Source organism: Rhinopithecus bieti, unplaced genomic scaffold (genome assembly GCF_001698545.2).
Source record: "Rhinopithecus bieti isolate Rb0 unplaced genomic scaffold, ASM169854v2 scaffold_69822, whole genome shotgun sequence".
Taxonomy (NCBI): domain Eukaryota; kingdom Metazoa; phylum Chordata; class Mammalia; order Primates; family Cercopithecidae; genus Rhinopithecus; species Rhinopithecus bieti.
The window spans coordinates 325,625-352,497 of NW_016826966.1; the positions used below are offsets into that span (position 1 = coordinate 325,625).

Sequence of the window (26,873 nt, forward strand, 5' to 3'; positions counted from 1 at the left end):
AGTATTTAAAGGCAAAAGCAAGATCCTGTGTTTGCAAAACAAGATATACTAAATGAACATGTCAATCTTTAAAGACATGAATTGATTCTTATGGAATTTGGATACATTTAAACAGTGCACCTTCTTCATTATAGTACTATAAGGTATTTGGATTTACACTGCAAATTTGCAATTCAATCTGATTTCATTTTCTTCCCTAAATCTCAACATATATATTACATTATTTAGTATGCTTTTAATCTTAAATTTACAAAGAAATTATTATCAACACAGGTGTTCTGAGTCTGGAGTAGAAATATTTAAACAGATTTGATTTTTAAAGTGGTCTGATATTCATTTCAAAAAATGTACATTTTATATTTGAGGTTTGTTATAAACTTTGCCTTTTAAATAATGCAAAATGTTCTAGGTTATTCACGGTCTTTTCAATTTTGTTCTCCTTTGGAAAAAAGGAGGAAGTACTTACTACTTAAGGACAAGCAGTAATTTCAGACGCGAGCGCGCGCGCGCACACACACACACACATACACATCACACACACAGAAATCCACGACAGCACTCATGGAATTTAGGACTGGTTAATTTACATATTATTTTAGCATATTTTCTGACTTCAAACTCCTGGTTCTAATAACTGGGCACTGACATTTACAATACTAGCTTCCATGAGACGAGAGCGTTCTCCCTCTTCCTCTTTAATTCCACCTTAAAACATCTGCAAAAGCGCAAGGAGACCAGCCCACATTTTAGCCCCTCCTACCCAGGATAAGACTTTCTCTAAGTCCGGAGCTGAAAAAGGATCCTGACAGAAAGCTAGAGGCATTGAGGAGCCTGAAGATTGTCAGGTAATTCTGGGAACTGTAAGCAATATGTTTATTCTTCCCCTGCTCCACTTCTCTTTCCCACCCTCCTTAGCTTTTACTTGGTAGTTCACTTGGAAGGAAGAAAGGACGGAGGGGAAACCTCACTGCTTTAAAAAGTCAGCATGTCCTCTGCCTTTTGAAATAAAACACAGATTAGGGACCTCAATTTTCTTCTAACCCACTCACATTTGCCTTCCTGGATTTAAATGCACTGTGGAGTCAAAGATTAAGGTGTTTCTTTGGGTTGGAGTCCCAGAAAGTTAGCATTCAAAACGGCAATGAAGTGGCGCTTATTAGCGTCCCACGTGATGACATCCAGTGGTTGCTGATCCCCAAACTCGAGCAGCAGCATGCTGTGTTGTTTGACAGCCCTAGCGATCTTTAGCGAGAGAGAGACTTTGTTGACTCACTTAACTTTTAATTTGTAAAAATTGATCATTTTGGTTACTTATGGGACGCTTTCCTGGCTACTCAATATTTTGCAGAATTATGCGAAAGAAAGAGGATTGAAAAATTAACTGTAAACGGACTGGTGTTCTGATGATCCACCATTCCCCTAAGTTACTTGGCTTGCCAGGAGGAAAAAAAAAAAAAAAGCTCAAAACTAGATACTTGAAAAGATTTGATCAAATTACATAGTTAAATTTTGAGTGTGGATATTTTAGTAATTTTGTTTCCACAAAAAAAAAAAAAAAAAAAAAAAAAAAAAAAAAGAAAAAAATGGTCTTTGACTTTGAAGTATCAGTGGATGAATGTTTCTGTCTCCTACAGTTTATAATCATTTTAGTCTTAAAAATAAATTCACCTCCAAAACCAGAACAAGAAATAATCCTTATATGGGTTGATGATGTCAGTATTTATTCAGCTAAGGCAGATGGAGAATATTAGAGGCGTATTGTTTGAATGGGTGTCAATTCTGAAGTTATATTTGCCAATATGATTTGAGTTCAAGGAAGATTTGTATTTTTGTTTCTCTTTGTTTTGGAATTGTGGCTCAAGGGATATTTGTAGAGGATTGTAGTGAAACGACCTCTGTTAAGAATTTTAACGTTACCTTCTAGAGGTTCCTACACCTTGCCAATCAAGTTAGAGGTTGGGATAAGAAACAAGTATTTACTTCTTTCATTATCTCCGGAAGAGTTAAATTTTAAATTAAGCAATAATTGTGAAATGCATAGAGAAGTGTTTAATGTGCATTTGCTCAAAGGACTTTTACAAACTTCCCGTAGGGGAAGCATATTTTTTGAGATAAGACATTGCATATTTTAACGTACTTTTAAAAGTGAGTTATTCTAGCTGGGCGCAGTGGCTCATGCCTGTAATACCAGCAATTTGGGAGGCCGAAGCGGGGGATCACTTGAGGTCAGGAGTTCGAGACCAGCCTGGCCAACATGATGAAGCCCCATCTCTACTAAAAATAGAAAAACTAGCTGGGCATGGTGGTAGGTGCCTGTAATCCCAGCTACTTGGGAAGCTGAGGCAGGAGAATCGCTTGAACCCGGTAGGTGGAGGTTGCAGTGAGCCGAGATCGCGCCATTGCACTCCTGTGAAAACAGCGAAACTCTGTCTCAAAAAAACAAAACAAAACAAAACAAAAAAAAGCTATTCTGAAGTGTTTTGCATTTACATTTAATTAGGAAAAGAAAATTATTAAATAGATTTTAGCAACTGAAAATGTTCATTCCATAGAGGTTATTTGGCTTATGTTTTTAACCCATTATCTTTTCTAGTGCTAGTGCTTAGAAAGCAGTCATAAAATCGAATCATCCGCATATTAAAAAATATGTTCCAGGAATAAAATAGAGGAAGACAGAATTAGTTGTGGTTCCCTTTCCTCTTGTTTGCTTTTATTTACCATCAGTTTTTTCCTCCTTCTTGCTCCAGATTTTATAGCTTTAGTTTTTAACCTTTTCTTTCTTTCTTTCTTTCTTTCTTTCTTTCTTTCTTTCTTTCTTTCTTTCTTTCTTTCTTTCTTTCTTTCTTTCTTTCTTTCTTTCTTCTTTCTTTCTTTTTCTTTACTTTTTCTTTCTTTCTTTCTTTCTTTTTTTCCATCAAAGACACTTTTACAATCTTGTGACAGGTATGGACTCCTCCCTAGAATAATGCACATTATGCCATTCCAACACACACAAATTTAAAAACACTTTTAAAAGTTCACAAATCCCCAAAGACAATTCATATTACATGAAAATGCAGTATTTCTTAGAACTTTGGAATTTTCTGATAATATAAAATGATTAATTAGAAAATCATTTTACTTATAACTAAGGAACTAACAGTGGATTTTACAGCACCCACATAGTCATTTATTCACTGATATTCTAGAACTCCAAGCAACTTGGTGTAATGGAAAAAGCTGCTTGCCTGAAACCAAATAACGTGAGTTCTAGACTCAACCCCAATAATAATTAACTGTACAATATTATACTTGACATTTTTCTGTAACGTCTGTTGTTTTATTGCTGAATGCAGTAAGTGAAACATAATAAGAAAATCAGATGCAAGTTATTTTTTATTGGATTGTGGGTTGTCTGTATTTACTACTTTTATTCCAAAATTCCTAATGATATTTCCCAGAATGATTAATTTTTATAATATTATTGTTTCTTATAAAGATAAATCACACTCACTGTTTAAGATTTTGTTAAATATAGAAAATTGCAAGGAAGAAAAAGAAAATATTACCATTATTTCCTCCAAGGTGCTTTTAAAATGTAATGCAATCATTAATTCAATCAACAAATATCTATTGAGTACCCAGTATGCATCAGCACAGACAGACAAGAAGTTCATGCATATACATGTTTGTACATCTGGGTATGTTTCTATACATACATGTAGTTTTAAAATATTGTGATCACACTGTTCATACTGTTTTGTAACATGCTTCTCCCTCATTCATGAAATACATTGTTAAAACATTATTTTTTAATTATCATGTATTATTTTGTTTTCACATATTTAAAAAATATTAAGCCCCTACTGTGTGTGATGCAAGTAATGACAATCTATCCATGAACAAAAGAGTATGGTTCTTACTATATGAAATTTTTAGTGTGTATATAGGTTGTATTGGCCAATTATATCTTGTTGGATATTTAGCTAGATTAGTTTTCCACTATTATAAATAATTGTTGGATATTTAGATTGATAACAATTTTCTACTATTATAAATAATATTTTCATCTAGAAGCTTTTATATAGATGTTTGCATATATTTTGTTTATTTCCTTATGGCAGATTCTTAAGAGTTTATTTTCTAGGTTCTAACAAAAATTTTACTACTTACAGGTTGTGAGACAATAATCCAATTACGTTATCTCCTTAAAATGTTGTCTTCTCAACCGTAAAATAGAAACAATAATAATTGGGTATTTTGAGGATTCTTTAAAATGCTTAGCAAAATCTCATGGAATGCTAATGATGATTTTTAACATTTTGCTCTTGAGGAATATGGTATCCACTTATGAGCAATATAAGAGAGTAGGGTTTTCTATGTCAATACTTGGTGCCATCATCAAACAGAGCAAACGACAACAAATCCAATAACTTGGATACTTGTTATACGAAAATGGTATCTTGTTTAAATTTACATTTCTTTCTTTTTTTTTTTTTGAGGCGAGGTCCTCGCTTCTGTCGGGGGGCCCCCCAGGGGGGGTAGAGTAATAAGCAAGTAAGGCCGGATAGACTCAAGCTCCACTAAAAATAAAGCCCACCCTGGGCCTTATCCCCGCCCTAACCCGGGGGTACCCCCACGGGGGCCCCCCATTCTCCCTAAAGCCCTCAAAGCCCTACCCGAGTAGCCTAGGGGGGGAAACTAACCCAAGGGCCCGGCCCGGCCCCCCATTATCCTCCGGCCCGGGGGGGCTATTAAATTTTAGGATTAAGTTGGAGCGGGACCGGGGTTCCCCCAACTTGTGGGTAGGCCAGGGCGGATAAAGGTCTCGGGAACCCCTAAAAACCTATAGGACCCCCTGTAAAAGGGATCCCCGCCCCGCCCTCGGGGCCTAACCCCAAAGTAAGGCAGGGGAAATAACCAAGGCTTTAGCAAAAGCCCCCCACCCCGCGGGGGGGCCCGGGGGGCCTACATTTCTTTCTTGAACAAAGTTGAGCAATTTTCATAGTGGCCACTTACATGTCTATGTTTGTGAATTGCCTCTTTCAATGTGATTTTTTAAAATTTTCTGTTTTAATTTCAAATAGGATAGATATCAATGGATATAACTTACATAATCATAGCCCTTTTGGGGTCCTCAGTAATTTTGAAGAATATTAACAGTCTTAACAGTATAGATGAAATTTTGAACTGGAAGTAAAAATTCTATAAACATTGTTTTCTCATTTTGGAGGGTTATTTTAGTGTTTTCTGAAACCTTTCCCTTAAAATGTGTGAGAATATGTAGAACAATGAGAGCAAATTACTTTTTATTCTCATAGACGAATAGTTTACAAACGATGGGAAAACTGAAGAGAGTTCACAGACGATGGCCAAAACCCAGCCCCAGAGACATCCTGGCTTGAATAATGTAAAGATATAGTTAGGACTAAAGGTGGTGTGATGACTGTTTAAGTTTTGTAAGGCTGGGGGCAGTGGCTTGCACCTGTAATCCTAACCCTTTGGCAGGCTTGAGCCCACGAGTTTGAGACCAGCCTGGTCAACATAGCAAGATTAATTAAAATTTTATTAAAAATTTTGAAAAAATCAGCTGGATATGGTGGCATGCATCTGTAATCCAGCAATCTGGGAGGCTGAGGCAGGGGGATCATTTGAACAGAGGAGTTTGAGGCTGCAGTGAGCTGTGACCACACACTGCACTCATGCCTGGGTGATAGAGCAAGACTTTGTTTCTTATTAAAAAAAAAGTTTTGTGAGGAAAATAATATTCTTGGTTGTGAACAACCAATTTAGAGAAAATGAACTTCAGTTCCGGCCAACTCTTTGTCTTCTACCCCTTGACTATTAGGGCAATAAATAGTTGGGGGAACCAAAAGGTTGGTTCTGCAGTTCCTTCCAAAGAAGACAGTAAATAGAGCAGAGGTTATTCTGGTCCTGTGATACCCATTACTTGCCTGTTAAAAACGGATGCATTATGGCCGGGCGCGGTGGCTCAAGCCTGTAATCCCAGCACTTCGGGAGGCCGAGACGGGCGGAACACGAGGTCAAGAGATCGAGACCATCCTGGCTAACACGGTGAAACTCCGTCTCTACTAAAATGCAAAAAATCTAGCCGGGAGAGGTGGCGGGCGCCTGTGGTCCCAGCTACTCGGGAGGCTGAGGCAGGAGAATGGCATAAACCCGGGAGGCGGAGCTTGCAGTGAGCTGAGATCCGGCCACTGCACTCCAGCCTGGAACAGAGCGAGACTCCGTCTCAAAAACAAAACAAAACAAAAGCAAACAAACAAACAAACAAACAAAAAAACAGATGCGTTATATATTTGCTACTCTTGCTGTGTGATTCTAAGTGTTTTGATTCTTCGTGATTCTTAGTGCAATTCTTACAACATACCTTGAAAATACAGTTTACCTTTCCTTATACAAAAAAAGAAATAAGCATAAACAACTCAATGCTCACCATAAGCAGATTCGTAGTTACCCTACCAGTCTAATCACTTATTAAATAAATTCGAATGAGCTTAGAGAAACTCAGCAGACACCTGACGCTGAAAGTTATCAGCATCAGAGTTTAGCCATCACTCCATTGAAGATAATAGACCAAATTGGCTCTCATTTTCTTCTCATTCCTTTTGGCATATGTAGTTGTGAATCAACTGCTCCCTTTTCCTCATTCTTCCTCTTCATCTGCTTGACTTCTGGAGTCTTCAGAAAAAAATTTGGTATTTTAGGTAACAGAGTGCTTTGAATTGGTAAACAAATGTCCATAATATGTATTCTTCTACAGTACAGAAAACTCACGTATTTATGATGCTCAGCTTATGCTTGCTTAGGTTTTTGTTTTGTTATTTAATTTACAAGCTGTTTTCTCATTATCTAGTATGAAAAAAATCAGAGGCCCACTATTGTTTATTTTCACAGGCTTTGTGGTTGATAAAGAGATTAGTTATGAACTCTGTTTATTTCCACAATAACTGTATAAGTTAGCAGTACAGGTATTACTATCCATATTTTGCAACTGTGAAAAAGAGCTGTTGAAAAGTCAAATGTTTTTTTCTTTTTTTAAATGTCTGCCTTATGATTTCCATTTTGATGTATTTAAATGTTTAAATATATTGGTATATATTTTTAGTTTTAATGTGTATTATTTGATGTTGTCACACTCTTTCTATTGGAGTTAACATCAGAAAAATTGTAAGAGAAGGCCCAGGAAGTCCACTCTCCTGGTGCATGTTTCCATAATAACTCAATTGTTCTGCCCTTATAACTTGATTACTGATTGATGTAGTAGAGGAGGTTGTGCAACTTGTGCAATTTTGGAATTATATAGTATTTTGTACAGTAGTATGTATGCTACTTTAAGAAAATAAAATGTATTACATGTTATCTAAAAATACAAAATGAACACATTTCATGAGTTATGTAAAAAGTACTGATTTTACCAAATGTTTTGCTTTCAGGTTGGTAGTAGAGAAATTTCTTAGAATTTTCTAAGTATAACCTACAGTACCTACGGCTCTTTCTGGCTCTTATTAAACCTGGCAGCTGGCATAAAGCATTTGTATCTAGATGGTTACTCTGACCTTGGATTTATCATTTGGACAAAAAAATCATTATTATTTTACTTTTCCAAATAATTCAGTAGCTTATGATAAAGCAGATACTCCTTCTCAGGGGTAAAACCCAACATTAGTTATACACTTGACTTAGTATCTATACTACGATGTGGTAATAAATAATGCATACTAGGTCAGGTTTTACTGCTGGATGCGACTGTGCCACTAGAAACATTAGGTCAGCACATGGCTTCTGAATTTCACTCAGTAAATTGACACACTTCTATTTGCCCCATACTTTTATGCCCACAGTTTTGACAGGATAAGCAAGTTAAATGCAGTACACAGGCAGTAAACTGGGATGTTCACCCCTTATGGAAAAAAAGCAGTTTTGCAGAATTCTTGGATCTATAAGAAGAGACAGTGTCAGCCTGAGATAGTCTCGAGGCAGATAAATGGTGTTTTAAGTTTTTTTTCAGGTTTTAGCTTTTATTTATTGAAACAAAAGGCAATTCATTTTGTGGACTTTTTTAAACATGTATTTCATGCAATATTATGAAAGCATTGAAAAAAGTAATTTTGAGCAATTATGTAAGAATTTATTGAAAGGCAATCAGAGAAAAGTGTCTAAAGATGCACACAGTTACGAGATCATTCTGTATAGACTGCTGCATCTATAATTATGATTTCTTAATATCCATTATCCTCTGTTGTGTCTACCACAAACCTCAAACAGGTTATCAACTTCCTTTTCATTCAACTGACATGAAGAAGAGATGGATGAATTTAAAATTTGCTGAGGTCATGAACTTAGATCTCAAAGAGATAATACTAGGAAATTTTGGTAGTTCACTTTCAATGATCAATGGTAACACATGTTCAGATAATAGCTTTAAAATACTGTTATGTCCTTGATTCTTAGAAGACAATGCCACTAGCCCATTTTAGGAAGATTTGTCACAGCAACAATTCTAATTTAAAAGAAGCTTCTTGGTAAATTAAATATTTAATTGGAAAGCTGTTTGATGCTTACTTATAATCTATTACTTGGTACTTACTTTTTGAGCTGGTGACAACCAGAGATTTATATTTAATATATATAAAGCTTCACAATATTTACATGCATTTTTCCCTCTTATCTTTATTACTGTCTGTAACGATGCCTCTGTTGTCAATGAAAAGCAATAAAAGAAAGAATCAAATTTGTGAGACTCATTCACTGTTTGCAGAAATTCTTACAATCTGTTTAAAATATGTTTTAAGTTGACAAATTTGATTTGGTTGATCAATATATTATGTATTAATAAGAATTAATAAAATATTAATTTATATGGAATAATACCCTAGTATTAATATATACCCTATGTATTAATATAATTAATAACAATATGAATTAGTTCAGGTAAGTTATTAATTATTCAATACACCATATATTACATATAATATGCCTTAATAATTAATGTTGATTAATTGTTATTATATATTGATATGTACATAAGATATGAATCAACCAAGTCAATTTGTTAATCTAGGATGTAATTTAAACAGATAACAAGAATCTTCAAGCACTTTTTATCATCACAATGAAAAGAATGTTCTCATATAAATCTTAGGTTTCTGTGAAAAAATAATTTCTATATACCATTTTATTAATACATACAGTATACTTAGAAAAGTTGTAGGAGTAGGAAAATGCACTTTTTAATACTTAGAAAGAGAACAGGTATTGTATGAAGCTATTTAGATAATATGTACTCTTCTTTTTCACTTACCAATTTTACCTCCTGTTTCAAGAAATGCAGGTGTTAATGTCCATCAGGAATTGTTGGTCACTGAGCAGTATGCCTTTATTCCTTCACTAATTCAGTCAGTTTTAATTAATAACAGCTACATGCTAGGCACTGTGCTACATTTAGGGCATACCTGGGTGAATAAAGCAGTTATAGTTCATTCTATCTTGGTGGAGACAGATAATAAGTATACAAACAAACATAATAAATTATAAAAAGGAAGGAAATGGGCTTCAATGACAGAGAATAACATGGGAAAGTGGAGAATGGGAAGGGCTCTCTGAGGCAGAGAATTGAAGCACAGATGTGAGGGATAAAAAGCCATCTATGGGAGGTGGTAAGTGGAGTGAGAATGGCATGGCTCATGCTAGGGTTCCAGGCAGAGAGTGGCATTTGTCAACGAGTCTGCAAACAAGCAACTAAAAAATTAGATGGAAAACCAGGGATTAGGGTGGTGTCATGGGAGCAAAGGAAGGAAAGTGGTTCTAGAGGAAACAAAGAGGTTGAATAAGAAGAGGATAGAAAAGTGATTGCTACTTTAGGAAATTTGGAGATCATGAATGATCCTGATTAGTGCAGTTTCAAAGGAGTAGTGGGGGTAGACAGAAGAAAGAAGTGTAAATGGGATGGGAGGAATGCGTGGCGAGGATAGCTGGCTCCTGGATACAGGGTAAGCAAATAACCCTTCAGAGAAGTCTGTCAAACACAGCATCCAAATGGAGACATAGCAGGAAAAAGGAACATGAAGTCGACAGAGAGACTGTAACAAGTTTACCAATTAGATAATCCAGTTGAAAGTAAAATTTGATGATTCAGGAAAGAGAGACATGACCATCAAAATCTCTCCTTAAGGAGAGGGATTTTGCATCCAGAGAGCCATGGCTGGTGCCAGGTCTGTAACAGTAGGAGGACACTGCCTCCTTTGTGATAGGGAGAAGGGGAACCCAAGTGCACCTGCAGGGGAATATGCAGATTTGATGGTGGGAAGATGAGAAACTTCCCTCTGGTGCTTTCTGCTTTTTCAGTGAAGGAAGATGAGGTCGCCTGCTAAGAGTGGGAGTTGGGGTGGGGTGAGAAACTTGAGTGAGAGAAGGGAATAAAGTGACTCTTTCCGGTGGGAATACCAGTCCACCAAAGAAACTTAGAAAGATGCCCTGTATTGTGGAGAGCCTCTGTGGGTTTTGAGAATATGGACTTAAATTAAAACTAGCCTTCCAGGGTATGTTGTTTTTCTACAACATGTTTAAATGCTAAGAGCAAAGAAGCTAGATGGTTCCTCTAGAGTGGGAGTTTTAAAGACAGAAAGAAAAATTGTGGTAATCCATAAAATGGATAACCAGTGGAATAAGCAAAACAAAATCAAAAACAACCAAAACCAAAACCAAACCTAAACAAAATTCATAAAAATGAATGAGCCTGTAGAACAGAGATCCTTTATCTAAGGTAATTAGTGACTACTAGGGAGTAGTCCAAAACTGGCTGATTTCCAGCTCTAATAGGTGGGAATTGAGCCTTTGTTCTTTCCAAAGTCTTGGATTCATTACCTTGCCAATTGCTAGGCCTGATTGTACACTTCAGTGAAACCCAGTTACCTGTTCCAGGAGCCATCGTTCTGGAACCTCTTTTTCTTCATGTTTTAGTTGGTAGACCTATTGCTGTTGTCCTTTGAAGTTCTGAATGATTAACTCTTTTTTTCTCTGCCTTTGTTGGACTCCTAGCTAAGTACTTGTTTCTGAGTTGTAGCACACTCCTTGGTCTTTGTGCTCCCTAAGATAAGGGTTTATAGACTTTGAATCATTAGAATTCTACAGTGTGAAGATGTGTAAAACATTTTGTGATAGTAATAGGCCATCCAAAAAGAGGATCTTTCACAGCCCTGCTCTCAGGATATATTTCTTCACCTTGACATAAATCTTTCATTTTGCATCTAAAAGTCACTTCCTTTTCTTTTCCAATTCTTAGAGTTTTAGAGAATAGCTGGTTACCATAATCAAAATGGTATCTTTTCAATGACTAAAATAATATTGTTGAGCTATTGACTCATATTTCCTCAAAGTTAAAAAAACCATTTTAAAATTTAAAAATCATTAGCCATGTCTCATAAATCCTCTTCACATAAAAATGATTTAGTTTTACACAAATGAAGGCCAGGCTCCTCCATGGATGGAAGCAGTGAGTCTGTGTGGGTCAATCAGGCAGCATGGTGAGAAGAGAGGATGCTTTTTGTGGTCAGATGGACTTGAGATTGCTTATGGCTGTGCCCTTCATCTACTTCTCTGCCTGACACTAACTAGCTGCTTCTTTTTCCTCCTTTTCTCCCTACCTCCCGGAGACATGTCATGCAGTGGAAAGTCATTCTGCACTTTATTCCTAGTCCTGCCTGTATTTGTCAGGCTATGGTTTAGCTGCAGTTGTCTAACTTCCTCCGGTCCAATTTCTCATTGGCAAAATGAAGGGGAGAGTATAACACTGGTTTGGTTAATTTCACATTTTCCCAAGGACCCATTGAGGCATTATATCTCATCTGCAGAAGCTCAACTGAAACCTGCTGGTTGATTTTACTAATGTACTTTTGGCACAGTTCTCCAGGTTGTTACTCAAAGCTAGAGGCAATATAAATTTCATTTTGAAGCAAATGACAGCACTTTCAGTTCATTTCAACCTGAGTTTATTATATGTAACTCCTAAATATTCAGGATGTGCTGCACGTTCATTATGGTGCTGGCAGAAGTAGGTAGTACAAAAAGAACTTAAAATTTCCTATCATTTTACTCTTTATAGTAATGTACGTTCCTCCCTCCTCAAAAATTTTCCATGAAACTCTGGAACTATGTTGTAGTAACCCACAGAAGTAGAAGGGAAAAACATGTGCTGCAATGCTCCAATGCACACATAAATGTTATTTAAAGGGTCTGCAGACTGCCATAGATACATGTATTTCAACATAATTGGCTTTTTTTTTTTTTTTTTTTTTTTTTTGAGATGGAATCTCGCTCTGTTGCCCAGGCTGCAGCGCAGTGGTGCGATCTTGGCTCACTGCAACCTCTGCCTCCCAAGTTCAAGCAATTCTCCTTCCTCTCCTGTAATCCCCTGAGTAGGTGGGATTGCAAGTGCCCACCACCATGCCCGGGCAATAATTAGCTTTCTTTATAAACCAATATAATACTGTTATACTCTATAAAGTGGTCCCTAGGCTTCACTAGATTGCCAAACAGGTCCATGGAACAAAAAAAGATTAAAAACCCCCAAGTCTACTCCTTTCAAATGTGTACTCTATTTACAGAGTCCTTAATCCTGCAAAATACTAGGTTTCTTGTTCTTTTCAAAAGTGAATTACCATCACAGTGTCTAAAATAACATTTCTAAAACTTCTTATGATCTGAGAAGAAAATGGTAACCCTGAATTCCTATTACAAGTTACCCAGTTCAGGAATTGTAGAATGCTGATCTTGCATTTAGTGGTCGAACTTTACAGTAACATCTGGAAGCAGGTGTACACCCTTCTGTGCTTCCACAACTCCTGATGATATAGTTTATCATCAATTTATTCCTTTTAAAGATCATAGTAATTCCATACTTTAAACTGTCAGATCAATCTCACCAGCTGCCTGAAATAGTCATGGCATTCATTGAAAAGCAAAGCAAGCCATGAATGCTGATGATTGTATCCAGTAATAAAATGGTTCTTATTAAACGTTTAAGCCAGTTTGATGGTTTTCCTGGGTGTTTTTCCTGAACTGTTTACTTTAGAAAAAAGATATGGCTTTCCTTGCTGTGGAAACCTTGGCAGACCCTGTCACTTAAAAAAAGGCAGCAATTAAAGAGGGAGTGGAACCCTCAACAAAACACAAATACTACCTCGGGGAGCATATTTGCAAAACATCCAGTCTAGAGAGAAAAGCTGTAGAAATAATGCTGTTGTCAAAACACACTTCTTTTCCTAGCATTTTGTGCCACATTGTTTCATGTATTTATAACATGTTAACAATAAGTACATCACCATTGTCAGTTTCTCTTAAGTAGAAGGCAGAACATTATCCTTCTATATTTTCTGAAAATGCACAGCATATATTTAACACCTATCAATGTGATATTATTCCATAATGGTCTGTGTGGGAAGAGGAATTTTTTAAACAATCTAATATTTGAAAACAATTTATAACTATAATTCAAACCTAGAAGGATGAAAGTGATTCTTTTTCAGTTTTATTGGACCAATCCCAAGGAGAAATTCAGTTATTTGTATTCCTCACATTCATATCTTGGATCTACTCTGTCCTTCTAAACTATAACTTGGTAACTTAAGATTTTAGCCAAATTGAAACTATATATATGTTATTTTAATTTTGGCATATTTTTAGCCCCAGTGTGTGTGGGGGGCGGGATGGGGCAGTGAGGATGCCAGTAGGGTATAAAGAAAGAGTACCTGGTTGAAAATGAAGAGGTATGTTCAGTTTCAGCTGTTCTCCTTACTGGGTAACTTGGTGAGGTTTATTTATATCTTGAGGCCTCAGCTTACAAATTTGTACAATGAAGTACTTTCTAGGTGGTGATTATGAATATTTCCTCCTTCCCCAAAATTTCTTGACCTTAAAATATGGCCAGAATGGCCACTTGTTTTTGACCACCAAGAGGTGAAAGAATGGAAAATAACAGCAAACTAGAGTGGTCAAGGAATGAAAACTAGAACACTGGCTTGGGAGTGAGGAGACATTCTTGCTTTGTTTGTAATGCACTATGTGAAACTGGGCTGGCCAGTTTCCTGATCCTTAAGATGGACAGGTTTATCTGGATTAGTACTTCCCAAATGTGAAGTGGTTAGATGTTATCCTTATGCTTCATTTATGTAGAATGTGTGTATGTATATGTTGGTGAGGGGTTGCGGGGAGCTTTTTAAATAATCAGATGAGGGTAGCTGCTCCATCTTAAAGGAGCTATGCTCTCTCCTTTATAATCTTCACCATCCTAGTTGAGATGCATATCATATCTTTTTTTTTTTTTTTTTTGAGATGGAGTCTTGCTCTGTTGCCCAAGCTGAAGGGCAGTGGTGCAATCTCGGCTCACTGCAACCTCCGACTCGGGTTCAAGCAATTCTCCTGCCTCAGCCTCCTGAGTAGCTGAGATTACAGGTGCCTACCACCACGCCCGGCTAATTTTTTGTATTTTAGTAGAGACAGGGTTTCACTGTGTTGCCCAGGCTGGTCTCGAACTCCTGAGTTCAGACAATCCACCCGCTTCGGACTCCCAAAGTGCTAGGATTACAGGCATGAGCCACTGCGCCCGGCCGCATAGTGTATCTTATATCACATCTGGACTTCCCTGGCCGATTTTCTCCCTCCTTCCTCCAGCACCAGTTTTCTCCACTAACAATTGTATGCTGCTTTAACTGCTGTGTTTATGTCATTAAAACATGTCATGGGCTGAAATATGCCCCCTCCAAATGCATACATTGGACCCTAAATCCCAATACGTCAGAATGTAAAAGTATTTGGGGATAAGGCCTTTAAAGAGGGCATTTAATTGAAATGAGGCTGTTAGGGACATGTCCTAATCCAATGTGACTAGTGTACTTAAAAGAAGAGGGAATTTGAACACACACAGAGACACCAGGGGCCTCTGTGCACAGAGGAAAGCACATGTGAGGACACAGCGAAAAGCCCCTATCTACAAGCCCAGGAGAGAGGTCTCAGGAGAAACCAAAGCTGCCAAACTTTGATCTTGGACTTCCAACCTTGAGAACTGTGAGAAAATAAATTCCCATTGTTTAAGCCACTCGGTCTGTGATACTTTGTTATGGCAACCCTCGTAAACTAACACAAAGTGCCACTTTCATCATGCCACCTCCCTGCTAAGACTCGAATAACTCTATTGCTTATTGTATAATTTCTCAGAAACTCTGCATGTGCTTCAGGGTCTTTTGTAGAGTGAAAAAAATGACGTAGAAAGAGGATTCTAGGGCCAGCTCAGCCCGTGTTAACCCAGATGACCTGGGAACTTTCTTATTCTTCCTGAGACAATTATTCTTTGGTAGAGACTGGTTGTGGGAGTCTGCCTTAGTTTGCATTGTCAGTTAAACAGATTACTTACCTTTCAAAACCTGTTTTTTTTAAAATTTCAAAATTAGTGATAGTAATCCCTATCTTATAAAAAATAAATGAGATCATATATATAAATCCTTAAAGTACTTGGGAAATGTTTAACAAGTGTGGATTTTCAAAATTAAGTATTCATATTAGCAACTGCTAAGATACATTCCAGTTTCACATTCTAGATTCTATAAATGTAATCTACTTCTTCTTGTTTCTTAAGATAAGAGCACATTTATTATCTAGACAGTTTTGTCCAGTACATCATGCAAATTCCCCAGTTTGCGTATTCATCCTTTAGTCAATAGTAACTGAATTATCACTCTGGGCCCAAACGAATACAGGGAGAAGACAGAACTTCCTTTGTGCTGCTCCCAGCTATGGGAGACTGACACATGTATAATGGTAGTCTAGTATACAATATTGTGATAAGAGATTTCAAGGAAAGGTACAAGGGACCTAATCTAATAGATACATTAAGAGATGACTGACTTTAGAGAGTGAATTTATGCAGAACCCTGAATGACAGGCGGACATGATCCTGCAGAGAAGGTGTGGGTAAGGACAGCATCAGTTGAGAGCCTGAGGTGGATGGAGTATCTCCAATGTCGTGGCCTTTTCCTAGAGGAAATGTTTCCTCTTCCTCTTACTATAGATCTAAGCTCTTTCACATTTTCAAGTGTCAGATCAGTTACTTACCATTTTCTCTGAAGCCGTTTCTACTTTAAACCACTGCAATCTCTACCTTCTCTGAAACTCTAGTAGGTATTTCATATATACTTGTCTATGTAATTATAATGAGCTTTCAAGAATACATATTTGATAGATTAAGAAGCTGTGACTTAGGAATACAAATGGAGAGGGAAATCTTAAAAGTAACAGTATGAATATCAGCCATATGGCACCACCTGTTACTACTGTGGGACTTAGTGGCAGGTTCCATACCATTGGGTTCCAGGCTCAAGAAACAGACATAGTTAATTATTCTGTGCCTTTGTGTCTGGAGTCATGCTTTTACATTTCTTTGGGAATAGGGAGGTGTTCCTGTAGTAAATTGAGAGTATGGTTTGAGAGACACTTTTAATATAAAGCAGCTCATTTACCCATCTGAATTCCTATTGTTTCTTTATTCCTTTGTAACGGTTGGCAATATCAAACTCTTTGTATAGCCTTGGTTTACCAAAAAAGCACTATGAAATTAATTTAAAAGCTTAAAACTTTAGTGATGCCTTAGTAACTATATATCATTATAAGAATGATGATGATGGAAACATAGTAATATAATGCTCTGTTTGCTTTTAGAATATGTTCCATATCCAGTGTAATGGAGAAAGCTTTGAATTTGACAGCAGACAAGTTAGTGTCCAAATGTGTTCTACTTTTAAAAATGTTAATGGATCAAAACATCAGTGTTTCTATTAAAAATTTATTGTTGTATATGAAAATGTACTTGGTCTTTATAAAAGGTGCTCAATAAATTTGCCTACTTGAATTTCTTAGAAATCTCCGCAGAGGTCGGGTGCGGTGGCTCACTCCTGTAATCCCCCCACTTTGGGAGGCCAAGGCCACACCTGATCACACTGTAATCCTCCAACTTTAGGAGTCCAAGGCGGGTGGATCACTTGAGGTCAGGAGTTTGAGATCAGCCTGGCCAACATGGTGAAAACCCATGTCTACTAAAAATACAAAAATTACCTGAGCGTGATGGTGGGTGCCTGTAGTCCATGCTACTCATGAGACTGAGGCATGAGAATTGCTTGAACCCAGGAGGCGGAGGTTGCAGTGAGCTGAGATAGCACTACACTCAATCCTGGGCAACAGAATGAGACTCTGTCAAAACAAACAAACAAACAAACAAACAAAAACTCCCTATAGAATTAAATGACTAATGACTTGCATGAGTTGAAACAGTTTGAATTGAGGCAGTTTGAGGGGAATCATCACCAGTTTCATAAACAATAATAATAATAATGATTAATTTGTACATTTATGGTCTTCCAGGTACGGTGCTTGGTGATTTACATAGATTTTCTTATTTCATCATCCCACGGTCTCTGTGAGGATTAAGGGCCATTTTCCCCACTTACAGACAAGGAAACTGAGGGTCAGGATCCCGCAGATAGAGAAAGGAGGAGACAAGCTAGAACTTGGGTCATTCTGGCTGCAGTCGAGAAGTTGCTGCCACTTAAATGCTGAACCTTTTAATATCTCCATATGCCTATACAATGAGTTGGAGAGAAAGCGAAAAGAATCTTTTGCATCCTATCCCTCTTTCCTCCAGATGCCACAACCCTAATAATATCCCCTCCTTTTCCTCTTGTCATATCACTGTACACAGAGAGAGAAGTGACAAAACACTCTAGTCTGGGTTTTTGTTTCTGTTCATTTTCCTGAGAAGTCTATCTTGCCTTGACAACATGACTAAACGTTTTGGAAAGATCACACACTATTAAACTTTCATTGAATGCCAACAGTTACATTGCATAGGGAAATATCTGTTGAAAAGTCTATCCAAATTTCCCTCTCGTTCATGTTCTGAAAGTTTCTAATTACAGGGCAGGGAAAGCAAAAAAAGAAAGAGAAAAAAAACCCTGTGAATTTCATATCTCTTACTTCAGACTTAAGAGACTGTGTATACTCACCAAGACTGGTTATTTAGCTTAGTTATAAGAAACAAAGGAACAAAAACCCTGCTATTTTAGGAGTATTCATGAGAGTGGTTGTGCAAACTAGTTGTAATAAGGTTTCCAGAACTGAGCTAATTCTGGGACAAAAAACATTTTCCTACTGTTTCATGTGGTTAGTTGGACAGAAATGCCTTAATTTTGCAGAAACCTAAAATATCTGCTGCTACTATTAACAGTTATAGAGAGAGAGGGAAAAAAAAAGGACGGGTGTCTATTCCTAACTGGAATTGAAAATGCAGCCACTGCCTGACAGTAATGGCTAGTGATTTTACCCTGAAGGAAGTGATTGTATTTCAGTAATTTCTTCATAGGATGTCTTTGTTTCTTCCCTTGGATATAACTGTGTAATAAAATTTATAAATATAAATTAGATCTGTTCACATGTATTAAATTTTTAAAGTAAATTTTATTTTGAAATAATTTAAGATAAGAAATTACAAAAATATTACAGGGTTCTCATGTGCCCTTCATTTAGCTTTCCCTAGTATAACATCTGACAACCACAGTACATTATCAACACCAGGAAACTGACATTGGTACAATGCTATTAATTAAACTACAAACCTTATTTGGATTCCATTAGTCTTTTATACACATTCAATTTTATCCAGTGTGACAACCTCTAGTTTTTTATTGGAATGTTACATCACTCACATTTAATGTTATTGGAAGCATGATTGGATGTTTGTCTTCCATTTTGCTGTTTTCCATGTCTCTTTTTTTAATTCTTCTGTTCCTTACATTAAATAGCTATTTTGTCGTGGCCCATTTTAATTCCTTTATTGATATTTTAACTATAGTTTTGAGTTATTTTCTTAGTGATTGCTCTAGGAATTAAACTATATGCCTTAATTTGTTATAGTCTACTTCATATCAATAATACATTTATTCCAGTAAAATGCAAAAACTTTTCTGCAGTGTAGTTCTAGTCCCTGATCGCTTCTCCTTTTTGCTATTATTGTTGTATATATTAGATAGGATTATAATTTATTGCTATGTAAATGCTATGTCTTTTGAAGAAGTTGAGAGAAGAAAAGGAAATGTTTATAGAATATTTTATATTAATCTACATATATTTATATTTGAAGAATATAATATAGAATATTTTATATTAACCTACATATTTACTGTTACTGTTAAATAGAAAAGGCTTCAGAGAAATGGTAAATAACTGATCTGATATTTGAAAGTGTGAAAGAGCTTATTTACTGGCACCCTGTATTTCTTTCTATAGGTTCAATAATGATCTGGTGTCATTTCCTTGGTCCAGTATACCTCTATCCCATCTCCCTTCTTTTGTGCTATTATTTTCATACGTGTGTGTGTGTGTATTGTTGTTTGTGATAATTCTGCCCAATTTTGTCAATGCGTTTGTTTTTCGGGGAGAGGATTTGCCACATTCCTCGTTCTGTCATTTTGTAAGTCGGTTCACCTATGTATTGGACTTTAAAGTGGAAGCTTTGGCCAAGACCATAAGCCATAAGATTTAAGATGTACACTAGTAAAATGGATAGTGAAACATCCTACTCTTTAGGTTTTAAAGAAAGCAGATGGACAAGGACATTTATATAATATATAAAACTTATCCGCTTCACTGTTACAAAAGCATTGAAATAGTAGAGATGTGGTAAGAGCTTCAGAAGAGTTTTTTTTGTTGTTTAGTTTTGGAAAGCACTGCTGTGAGTACAGCCCCTCTTCCCTTGGGGCAGAGATCTGGAGAGGAATATGCCTACTAATCCCCAATCAAGAGAGGGGCCTTAAGAGGACCACTGAGAACTCTCATCAGAGGGTTTAATATTTGTCTTCTGCAGTAGGCTGGTGCCTAGTCATGCTTGGGAAATATAAAGGACACAAGTAGCAGAATAGACAGTTTCATTTAGGAAGTAATTACATTCTCAGGGTTTGCTGGAAGAAAGAAAACATGTATGAGTATTGTCCATGGACTAAAGAGAACTTTAGGAAGAAGTTTTAAATTCTATACAAGGCGTTTGCCTGGTAGAATGAAAGAACCTCAGAAAAAGAAAACTTGAAGTGGACCACAAGATGTACTAGGGCTGTGGAAAAAAACACAAGCCCCCAGCTGGAGTAGAGATGCATTTGCATGTCAGGGAACACAAGGAAGAAACCTCAAAACAGAGAATCTCAGAAGAATCCACAAAAAGCCTCTATGAAAGAAAGACTCAGCTTTAACATGTACCAAGCCAAGAGATCACAAAACCAGCTTATAAAAGTGCTGCCGAAGTAATATTTTTCTTTCCCCTATTCTCACTCTCTGTACATCCTTTTCCAACTATAAGGATTTAAAAACCAGAGTTGTCAAGCTTGGGAGAGTTCGACCGTAGGCAGGGGAAGGGAGAAGTCAATGACCTCACCCCGTTTCTTCTGCAACAAGCTCTACCTTGAGCAGGAGAGAGACTTTAACTCAACGAACCCAGCATTTCAGTGTCTGCAGTGTCTGGGCTATTTCTTTTCCTCTTTTCCTTTTTCTTTTCTTCTTTTCATATTCAAGTCAACAGAAAAGTTCTGAGGCTGCCTGAGGTTTCTTCAAGGTAGGAGGAGAGTTAGCCCTGAATAGAATCAAAGAACAAAAGAAAGTTGCTTTGAGATTAAATGCCATGAGTCATATTTGTTTACTCTCTAGTTATCTTGTAATTCTTAACCTAGTGGTTTTACACATACACACACACACACACACACACACACACACACAGAGAGAGAGAGAGAGAGAGAGAGAAAGAGAGAGAGAGAGAGAGAGAGGGCAGAGAAGGGAGAGAGAGAAACTAGACTTGGACAGTTAGCTATCTTAAGCATATTTGCTTTGGATTTAATATCAGGAGAGTCTCTATCCAAGTCCTGTTGTAGGATACAGTAGTGGATAATAGGTGGTGAACAGAGTGGTTATGAATGAAGTTGCTGGAAATGAGAAGAGGAAATAAAATTGCTGACATTAAACTTTGGATCCCAGCAACAGATTTCCTCTAAAGATTTTGGGTACTAATTTCACCCCCTCTGGAATCTCACTTGTTCTTGTTTTTTTTAAATAAGTAGAGAGCTAATTTAACATCATTTGACATTAAGAATTGTTAGGAATAAGAAAGAGAAACATCAAAAGAGGGTGTGGCACTATTCTGTGGATTTTCTTCATGTATCAACCTGGCACTACTTTGAATAATATCCATCCATCCATTGGACAAATCTTTATTCTGAACCTACTATATTTTAGGCATAGTTTTAGGCACTAGGGATGTCTCTATTAATAAGATAAATATGACCACTGACTTAATGAATCTTTAGTTCTCCCAGAAAAGGCAGACGTTGCGTGAGTGGATTGGCCTGAAGGAGGAGTCCAGAGAACACACGGAACCAGTAACAGGCAGACCAAATATACTTGAAGGTCACGGAAGGGTTCTCTGTGGAAGTGACACTGAAACTGAATCCTGGAGAATGGGTCAGATTTAGCTAGGTAAACAGTAGTTGCCTAAGAGGTTCAACATGATCTGCCACTGCCTATATTTCCAACCTCATCATAAGCCACTTTCACATTTGCTCACCATTCATCAGCCACGTGTCTTCTCTCAGTTCCTCATACTGCCTACCTGGAACATTATATTCTAAACCCACTGTCTCCTCACTCTGTATGGCTAGCTCCTTTTTAGGACTCAGCCTCAATTATTCTTTGTTCCTGCCTTTTACCTGTTTCCATAATTTTATACAACTCTATTTCCAATTGTTTCTTTTATTTTTTGGATTCCTTGTTTTCTGATTGCTTTCTAGAGATGGAATCTCCAAGAGGGAAGGGAGTGTATCTAGCTCTTCACTTTTACCTCTCTAGTCCCTCGAACAATGTTTGACACATGGTAATTATGCCTTAAATATTTGTTGACTAAATGAATGAATAGAAGAGATAAGTTATAGCCCTGAGTGGGAAAGAGCTTGACATATTTGAAGGAAAGAAAACTAGTATGGCTTTAACATAGAAAACAAAAGAGAGAGTAGTGGTGTGGGGTTGAGGAAGTAGACAGAAATTCAATTTTGCAATCTTTTGCACTAGTATTCTTCAAATTGCTATTAGTGAGTCATGAAATCAATTCAGTGGGCTGTTACCAGCATTTAAACAAAAGTAATAGACTAAAATCAGAGTACACTGTACTTAGTAAAAGTATCACATGAAACTTACTTCTATATTTTAAATATTTGTCTGTGCATATATTTATGTATTGTATTGTGGTATGCAAAGTTTTCTCTGTTTTGGTTTGCAATAAATAGGTGTAAAAGCCACCACTGTAGACCGTGTTAAGGATTTCTGACTTTTCTACTAAGAGAATAGAAACTCATTGATGATATTTTCCCAGGAGAGTAGGTTTCAAGATTTCCTTCCAATTGGAGACATTAATCATAATAAAAAGTGTTACTACTTTTAGCGACATGTATGCGTGAAAAATCAGGGTAGGCTGCATTTATTGCTACCCCTAGATTGTCTCATTTTGTTTCTACAAGGTAAGAGCTATGCGTTATTCACTATTGTTTCCCCAGTGCCTACTATAGACTAGGTAGATAGCAAAGATGTGTTTGTTGAATGAACAAAATATCTCGTATGAAGCTACTGTTTGTGAATGGAATGGCTGTGAGTCCCAGCAGATGCTCTTTTGCTATGCCATTCTCGTTATTACAGTTTTTAACACAGAAAACTTTGGTGAGAATAACTACCAGAATCTTGCTTAATTTTTGAGGTTCCACCATGGAGAGAGTCAAGTATAAAGTCTGTAGGGCCACAGAGTTTCATGCTATATACCTGTCTGATTCACCATTTTTTTGATCCCAAGCACCTTGCATAACACAAGGTCTATTGTAGATATTTATTTGTAAGTGACAAATATATAAAAAATTTCTGATTTTCTACTGTCACAACAATAATTACAACAGGTAGTACATCTTTCAAGTAAATATATAATGTTATTAGTGATAAGTCTATGTCATCTTCATCTTAAAAGCAAATCACATGCATTGAATATTTATTATGGGCTAGGTACCTTTCACAGTAGTGTTATTCACATTGCAAGCAAGCAACCTGAATCTTAGAATATGAAACTGGAGCTTTAATTAGGTCTTTCTAGATCCCATATCCAATGGTATTTTCACCAAATTATGCTGCTTCAATAAAGAAAATAATTGGCTTTCCTTCATCCTTTGAATCCCTGATAGTACTGCCCTGGCATTGTCCTACATAGACATTTCAGCTTCTGGAGAGGGAGAACATAACCTCTCAGGAATTACCACTACTGCAGCAAATCTAAAGGTCTTATGCTCTTGGGCCTAGGAGCTTTATGTGGACCATCATATGCATAGAACGCTTCATATTAAGAAGTTATTTCACTTCTGAGGGAAAATGATATGAGGGAAATATGGATGGTAAAGATGAAAATGAGGCACATGATTTTATATTATATTATCCATAAAAATATGTTCCACCCAGAGCTCTAGAGTATTAGCTGGATTCTGACTTGGGAACGGATGTAGTTCCCATACTTTGAATTTAGTTGGCATGAAAACATCAGTCATATTGGTAGAAAGTCATTGCTGATCACTTTAAAAATGTTGTAATAGAAATAGCACAGAAAATGCTGATAATGGGAAGTGCTGAATTGTAAGGATCATATCACTCAATATAGATATATATTTCTTGTATTATAAATTTAACTATAAATACCAGAGTAAAAATTACTCTTTTGTAGTTTTGCCTGTATTGTTTTATAATGTCATCCTTTAAAGATAAAATATAGTTTCAAAAATACTTAGAGCCTAATCAAAGGCACAGTACAGTATAGTAGTAAATGGATAATCATGTTTGTAAGATGTGTGTATATGTAGTTAATTAGGGAAAAATAATAAGAGGTAAAAGAAATTCATGTCGGTATTGATTAACAGTGTAAGATGGTATAGTAGAATAGAAAATGAGGGATGAGGGTAATACAACTTGTGGATAAATAGAAAATGAACATCTCTTGACTTGAGCAAAATGCTTTAGTGTAACTGGGCTTGAAAATTATCCCTCTTACACGTATACATATATCCTATCATTCATTCATTATCTAACAAATATGTATTAAGTGCCCATGTGTGCCTACATAGGGACTGGGAATTTCACAATGAATGAAACACACAAAAAAACCTGCCTTCATAGAATTTATATTCTAATGAAGAAGGGAGAAGAGACAGATAAACACAACAAAAACTACCTAAGTGGATATTAGGTGGCCAAAAAACAAGAAAGCAGGGGTTTTTGCCAGTTTTAAATAATAGGTCAGGGAAGACTTCACTGGAAAGATGATATTGGAATAAAATCCTGAAAGTTACTGACAATAGCAGCTAGGTCAACCAAAATAACAGAAATGTGAAAGCTGAGTGCCTTAGTCTGTTTTCTGCTGCTATAACAGAACATGACCCACTGGGTAATTAATAAAGTGAATACATTTATTGGCTTACAGTTTTGGAAACTGGGAAGTTCAAGGCCAAGGAGCCAGCAGTTCTGGTGCCTGGTGAGGCTATTCTTTTCTTTCAAGATAGCCATTGTCCAGAGGAGAGGAAGGCTGGATCTAAAATATGGCAGAAGGCAAAAGGGCTAAGAGAGAGAGCCTATTCCATGAGCCCCTTTAAAAAGGCGTTAAACCCACCCATGAGGGTGAAATCCTCATCATCTAATCACCTCTCAAAGGCCCCACCTCCCAATACCATCACATTGGCAATTAAATTTCAACATGAGTTTTTGAGCAAATGATCAAACTATGGCACTAAAGCAGTTTATAATTGGTTAATGTTATCAGCAAACTTTTCTACTAGGTTTAAAATAAGAAAATGCAAAACCAAGATTATAGTAATGTATTATGATAAACTAATTTATAGTTTGGTCTCATTTTATGTAAAAGTTGATTTAAAATGCTGTATACATTTCGAGCCTGATTAATATGCATGATAAGATAAAATACTTGTACTTTAGGAGCTTAAAGAAGTAAGTGATGAAAGTAAATAGATGTTTTACTAAAAACTTTTTTTTTCTTGTTCGGTATTAAATAATGGTGATTGATGGACCAGAATGAAGAATGGGGAGGATCTTATTTTTTATAATTATTAATGATAGAGAATTATGGGTATTTTACCATTCATATAATATTGCTTCAATTTTTTTCAACCAAAATATAAGAAGAAGACCGAGTTTAACAATCAAGGGCATATTAGCAGATCCCACTTATTAAAAAAAAAACATTCCAATCCTCTCTTTCCTTCTTGCATTTAAGTTATTATCAAAAAGCAGTTGAAACCAAGCAGTGGAAAAGATACCGCAATCATAATGAAAATGGTGGAGTCACTTTCTCATATCGTTACATCGCAGTTGTGTTTGTGACAATGAACAGGTAATCATTTTTATAATTTTCTAATAAGTTCTGATGAGTTAAAGAGGATCGTTACAATTTAATGACAAATGTTATTTATGTTGAAATAAAAACATTTTAATTTACATATTAACAGATAAATAATAAGAATATTTGAAAAGTATTCCAAAATTAATGTAACTATGATAGAATCTGGCTGAAATATAAGTACATGTTTGTTATGAAATTTCCAAAGCCTTCGAGTACTAATGAATAGCTAAATGTTCATTCAGGTTACAATAGCCTTTTTATGATTTTAAATAACAAAGAGTACTTGTAGAAGAATAAAAGAAAGTAAAGAAAGTATTTTCCATTAAAATATTTTATTTAACTGCTTCCAAATTAAACTGGTGTCTTCAAATGAACAAACATTTCTTTAAAATGTCATTACTAAAGTTCAAATTCAACATGAATGTACTTTTGTAATTCCTAACAAATAGTTAAGGAAAAAAATCTTTCTTTTTTATTGTGAATCTGTGTATTGCTGACCCTACTGAGAAAACAATGACATGTGGCTTAATTATAATATAAACAGTTCAAAAATAATTTTAATTTTCTATAATTTCAACATATTTCTCATAAAATTCTTGGCAAATGAAAAGCAACTCAAGCCCCGTAGTTTCCTAATAATTATTCACAGTATAAATTTGAAGAAGTAAATATGGAAAATAAACAGTATCATCAAAATATGCTTTACCTTTTCCCTAAGTTATGTGTGAAACCCATTTGTATACACAGGGAACTCAACCTATCTAGTGTCCTTGGATAGACTTTTTCTTCCTAAGACGCATACTCATAATTGTTTAACTCTTAGAACTGCATCCAAGAGGAAGCTTAACAATAGTCATTGTTTATTTTGTAGGTTTTAAAGACGCTAGAGTGCCAAAGAAGACTTTGAAGTGTGAAAACATTTCCTGTAATTGAAACCAAAATGTCATTTATAGATCCTTACCAGCACATTATAGTAAGTCATTCACTGTTTATGAATTCTTTCTTGGAGTGGGACTGATATGTTTCTGTGTGTGAGTATTGAGGGCCTTGCTAGTAAAGTAAAACTGTGACAACTTCAGCGTTTGTTATTAAACTCATATGAACTTAATGTGGTACAAAAAGGCTACGGAACATAATAAAACTAATTTATCTCTTCATTTTATTACTGTAAGTTTCCAGAAAAGAGGAACTTGAAAGGAAAAAAATACCCAAACATCCATAATAACAATGGAACAATAAAAAATGTTGTTATCACTTAGCGATCATCAGCCTGCATAGTTTACACCCTTCGCTTGACTTGGTGGAAAGAAGAATAAAAGTAAAAGAATCTCTGAGTTTAGGGCTATATTTTGGTTTGCAT

The 26,873-nt window shown here is 36.2% G+C and overlaps 1 protein-coding gene across 1 annotated transcript in view; it reads left to right on the top strand.

Moving 5' to 3' along the window:
- The first annotated feature begins 758 nt into the window (after window positions 1–758).
- The window catches only part of PLA2G4A (phospholipase A2 group IVA), a 157,846-nt gene continuing 131,731 nt past the window's right edge, over window positions 759–26,873 (top strand). The window contains 2 exon segments of the mRNA XM_017863705.1: window positions 759–845; window positions 26,385–26,486. Of these exon segments, the coding sequence (XP_017719194.1) occupies window positions 26,454–26,486 (33 nt within the window). The 5' untranslated portion in view covers window positions 759–845; window positions 26,385–26,453.